The 5,614-nt window shown below is 38.0% G+C and overlaps 1 protein-coding gene across 1 annotated transcript; it reads right to left on the bottom strand.

Annotated features, from left to right (window-relative positions):
• Positions 1-218: 218 nt before the first annotated feature.
• Positions 219-5,117, bottom strand: LOC128984142 (uncharacterized protein K02A2.6-like). Its single transcript, XM_054403431.1, has 2 exons — positions 5,004-5,117; positions 219-4,645 (listed from the first exon to the last, which is right to left on the bottom strand). The coding sequence occupies exon 2, from the start codon at positions 4,440-4,442 to the stop codon at positions 219-221; it is 4,224 nt and encodes a 1,407-aa protein (XP_054259406.1). The 5' UTR covers positions 4,443-4,645; positions 5,004-5,117.
• Between the last annotated feature and the right edge of the window lie 497 nt (positions 5,118-5,614).

Below are 5,614 nucleotides of genomic sequence, written 5' to 3'. Positions count from 1 at the left end.
CATACATATACATATATAACATCTTCCTCTTCAAACAAATAAAACTTCCTCTTCACTTTTCAAATTTTTAAATGATATGTAAACAACATTCTCTTCTTAAAATAATAAAACTTCTTCTCTAGTTTAATAAATTTGAAATGACAAATAAACATCTTCTGAGATAAATAACAAAATTAAACAAAACTTCTTCTATTTACAACTTGTTTACTTCAGTTTTCTTATTGTTTATATCTTTCAGGGGTTCGGATAGTCCTTCCTGAACGAGTAGTCCTACGTTGAGGGGAAACTATCTCCCTTGGAGTTATGTGTTCTTCTTGGCTACACATTTCATCTTCTGATGGGGTCTTAGTTGGAGAAGGGCTGTTGTGGGGACTGAGAGTGGGTGACTTACTAGTTTGTTGGGGTGTGACTTTGATCCATTCTCTGTTCCGCCTGAACTGACCTGAAGGTGTCTTTACGCTGTAAGACCGGTCTGATAGTTGTTTACTGATTGAACCAAATTCCCATTGATTATACTTGACATTTGGCCTTGATTTTACGATTACACCTTGACCTACTTCCAATTCTGGCAGATTCTTGGACTTTCGGTCGTAATATCGCTTATATTTCTTCTTCCTTTCAATAAGTTTCGACTTCACTCCACTTGGTACTTCGGGTGACAACAAACTCCTAGTTACTGGGATAGTAGTTCTAGTCCTTCTTGACATGATTCTTTGAGCTGGGCTAACACCCACATCCTTAGCAGGCGTATTTCTAATTTCTAAAATCGCCAGCCACAGATCCGCATCATCACGATCAATCCTACGCAAAGTATTTTTGGCAATTTTTACAGTCGCCTCAGCTTTCCCATTGCCTCTTGGATGATAAGGAGATGATGTTTTGTGTTCAAAATCCCAGTCTTTACTAAACTTCAACCAATCTGAACTAACAAAATTCGGTGCATTATCAGTCGTTACGCTTACTGGCACACCCCATCTACTGAAATTCTTTTTGGAAACACTGATCAAAGTTTCTGAGGTCATGTTTGGAAGCTCATCTAATTCCCAAAAGTCAGAGTAGTAATCCACAGTTACCAGGTAGTTTTGTCCTCTAAAATCAAACACATCCATAGCTATGTGTGTCCAAGGCAGGTCTGGAGTGTCAGGAGTTTGCATTGGAAGGTGTTGCTGCTCTGGAGAGTTAAGAAGGCAGGCTGTACACTTCTCAATACACTGCCTGATGTCTTCTGACATACGAGGCCAATATAAAATTTCACGAGCTTTACGCAAAGAAGCTTCAATTCCTTGATGACCAGCATGAATTCTTTGTAACATTTCTGGCCTCATAGCTTTAGGCACAACTAAACGGCTACCTCGAAACACTATTCCATCAAAGACCACAAGTTCATCTCTAAAGCCCCAATATTCTCTTATTGACAAATCTAGGCTACTTTTCAGTTTAGGCCATCCAGAGATGATAACCGATGTAAGTTTCATTAACACTGGATCCTGCAGCGTTATTCGCCTAATCTGGCCCAGTCGTTCACTCGTGACATTTAGATGTTTAGTGGGATCCACCTTTTCCATCCTTTTAAACATGTTCTCTTCTTCAATCATCTTATAAACATGAGAGGTTTCTATGTCTTCTTGATTCCTACTACGATTATCATAAGGTATTGCTGCTCTGGACAATGTATCTGCCAAGGTCATTTCTGATCCTTTTTTATATTCCAACTCGAAGTTGTACTTCTGCAACTTTAACATCATACATTGAAGACGCTTAGGTGCACTAAGCAAAGCTTTTTTGAAGATTGTTACCAGAGGTTGGTGATCTGTCTGGACGGTCACATCTGATTTTCCACTGATATAGTAATGGAACCTGTTACAAGCAAACAAGATTGCTAAACATTCTTTTTCTATCTGTGCATATCTCCGTTCTACCGGGGATAGCGTTCGTGACGCATACGCTACAGGTTGCCCGGATTGGAGAAGCGATGCGCCTAGGCCTATACTACTTGAGTCACACTGTATAGTCAGTGGTTCATGGACATTGAAGTATCTTAATACTGATGCGTTTGCAATGCTTTGTTTAATTTTATCAAAGGATCGATTATGAGTTTCGTCCCAAATCCAAGCTGACTCTTTCTTTGTTAACTGTCGGAGTGGTTCACAGAGGTCCGAAAGTGTGGGAACAAAACGGGCTAAATAATTAACAAAACCCAAAAATCGTTGGACATCTTTCACATTTTCTGGTTTCTTCATTTCAGTGATGGCCTGTACTTTAGACAAATCGGGACGCAATCCTGTGTTCGACAAAACATGTCCCATAAAAGATACTTCTGTCTGCCTAAGCTTCATCTTCTTTCTATTTAACTTTAGATTCTTCTCCCTTGCTCGTAAAAGCAACATCCTCAACTTCCTATCATGATCTCTTGAGGCTTCTTCTCCTGTGTCACCACAACCATAAATCAATATATCATCCGCGATCACTGCAACTCCTTCAAGATCATATAGTACTTCATGTAGTCTACGTTGGAACTCTTCTGGCGCGGGAGCTAGGCCAAATGGCAGGCGTGTCCACCTATATCTTCCATGTGGTGTCCAAAATGTTGTTAGCTTGCTCGACTCTTCATCTAGTTTTACTTGCCAGAACCCATTCTTTGCATCCATCACTGAGAAAACTTTAGCCTTAGATAAGTCTGGTAAAATGTCATCGATCGTTGGAATTTGATAGTGTGATCGCTTAAGAGCAACGTTAAGCGGTCGTGGATCAAGACAGATTCGCATCTTGCCGTTACGCATAACGACTACAATATTGCTAATCCATTCAGTAGGAGCATTCTCCTTTACAATAATGCCTTGACATTCTAACTCATCAATCTTTTCTTTCAACTGCTTACGAAGCGGTATGGAAACTTTGCGCGGGGAGTTTTTAACAGGATCCACAGTAGCATCTACTTCTAGGTGAAAAATTCCTGGTAAACAACCAAGACCCGTAAACACATCATCAAATTCATCAATTATATCATTGTCCTGCTGGTTAGTATTATTTGACAGCGAAGTATCAACATCTTCAACTTTGCACAATTGTGCTTTTACCTGCAAAATCTTTAGCTGTTTACAAGTCTCCGCAGAAATAAGGGGTCTTTGATACGCAGGAATGTCGACAATTTGAAAAGTCATACAATACACCTTATCATTAAAATAGCAAACAAGATCAGTCTCACCCACTGGTTTTATAGTGTTGCCACTGTAGCACCTCAAAATAGTACTAGAATCTTTAAGACTAGGCTTGCTGAATTCTGAAATTGCTTTACGAGCGATTTTATCAAAGTCAGATTTATGCATAACATTACACGAAGCACCCGTGTCAAGCTGACACTCAAAGTCACAAAAAACCTGGTCATGATCGAGAGTAGGCCTAGGCCTTGTACTGAAAGTTAGGTTAGTTACCCATTGTTTCTTGTCCGAAACTGAATTAGATTTACTAGCTAAATTAAGGCTCTCAATTTTGTACAAAGATTCTGAACTACTGTCAGTTTCGTCAACAATGTTAACAGAGTGTTTGTTATCAGCAAACTTATTTTTTCTGGGTGCATTAGGCCATTTATTAGGTCTTGACTCGGAACTGTTACACATTTTTGAAAAATGATTTGGTCTATTACACCTATCACAAGTTTTTCCATAAGCTGGACATTTATCTCTTATCATTTCATGATTGTTCCCACAAAAAAGACAAGTTCTCCTATTTCTAAAACTAGGGAAATGTGTTGGCCTACCTTGGCTCTGATGTTTTCTTTCCTTCATAAAAACCTTGTTTACCTCCTGTTGCTGTTCACATGCACCTTCATTTTTACTGATATGCTTCAACTGGTTATCAGTAGCCTCGTGAGCCCTGCATATATCAATGGCCGCAGACAAGGTTAGTTTGCTATCCGACAGAAGTTTCTTGCGGAGACTTAGATCTGAAACACCTAAAACTAACTTATCTCGAATCATTTCAGATTCTAGAGCTGAATAATCACAAGTCGTGCTTAACTGTCTCAACCGGCATACGTACTGTTCTATCTTCTCATTCGGTAACTGATTAGCTGACCCAAACACATATCGCTCATAAATAACATTTTTTTCCGGTTGAAAATATTTATCAAAGCCTGCTATTATAGTCTTCAATTTATCTTCTGTGCTGTCATCATCGCCTAGATCTAAACTAGTGTAGATTTTAAGGCAGTCCTTGCCTATTACAGACAGAAACGTTGCTACTTTAACTTCTTCATCTTTATCATTCAGCCCAGTGGCTATTGAATAGTTTTCGAATTGAAGTTTGAAAAACTTCCAATTGTCTAGGACATCACCCTTTATTTCCATAGATGATGGTGGAGGCAAATTCATAGTTAAATTTACCAACGTACTAGGCTTTACAAGTTCATCCTCAGAACCAGCCGTCTGAGATCCTTTAGGCATTTTAAAAATTCAAACAAATAAATGTAGCTTAAATGCATAAAAAGAAGTTAAATATTTACCAAATCAACTTGTCCTAAATAAACTAAGCCGATATTTTAGGCTTGGTAGTATTAGACCTACTCTTAGAAAAATCTCACAAACTAGGCATAGGCCTACAATTTTTTAGCCTTTTAAATAGTTTATATTTTGTTCACACTTGTAGGCTAGTAAATTAGGCATAGAACTGTATATTAATTTCATAGCAATGCATTTTCAACATAAGTTTAACTAATTTCAAACATCAAAGTAGAGTTGGCCTAGGCTTACTTCTTTCCTGTCAAAACTTGAACTTTTCTTGCACTCTCAAACATGAAAACTTCCATGACCTACTTTCAATTTTATGCCAACTGATTGGGCCTAGCCTACTATAAAAAGATCTAAAGTGCATATAAAAATTGAAAGTTTGTAAAAGAAAAATCCAACAGAGCTTTTAGTGGTAATTTACAATTAATGAGCTCTAGAAACAAAATTGAGATTTTCTGAGTCTAGCGTTCCGACACGTTTTGTGTTAAAACTTACTACCTTGCCGTGTATTTCAACCACGAAAAACAGACTTTTTAAAACTCGCACAGATTAAAAGAAACTTCACTTTTTCATCTATTATCATATATTCTTCAAGAAATCAATAATGGTTGGGTTTTATCACCGCTGCCGCCATGTTAACTATGATAAAATATACTTAGAAGAGCTGTAATAAACGATCTCACTTTGTACCTGGATTAGTGAAGAATGACGTGAAGCCGCTGGAGCTAGTTCTACTCCAGTCCAGTCCAATTGGGACATACTGGATTGAATCCATTTATAAAGCCATACATATACATATATAACAGTAGGTAAAACAAAGACGATGCTTAATAGCAAATCTATCCGTGCATACCTTTTATAAGACCCATACCTTTTATAAGACCAAAATTAAAAGTCGATCGTTTAGAAGAGTCAAACGAACTCGGAAAAGAAACGCCAAATTTAACTCTCATCATTAAATGTACAGGGAGGAATTTGCTTTTGTGCATACATCGAAATATACGCCAGATAAATAAATGCCTATGCATTATGGCAGATCTGTGCGTGTGCAAATGGGACTTGTGTCCCAACTTGCTGGCTTTATAGTCACCTCTTTTAGGTTGCAACCT

Source organism: Macrosteles quadrilineatus, unplaced genomic scaffold, assembly GCF_028750875.1.
Source record: "Macrosteles quadrilineatus isolate MER2022 unplaced genomic scaffold, UCM_ALF_1.0 Scaffold_2__2_contigs__length_208266976, whole genome shotgun sequence".
NCBI lineage: Eukaryota > Metazoa > Arthropoda > Insecta > Hemiptera > Cicadellidae > Macrosteles > Macrosteles quadrilineatus.
Note: the sequence above shows the minus strand (reverse complement) of the source record. Positions and strands in the feature narration are given on the sequence as shown.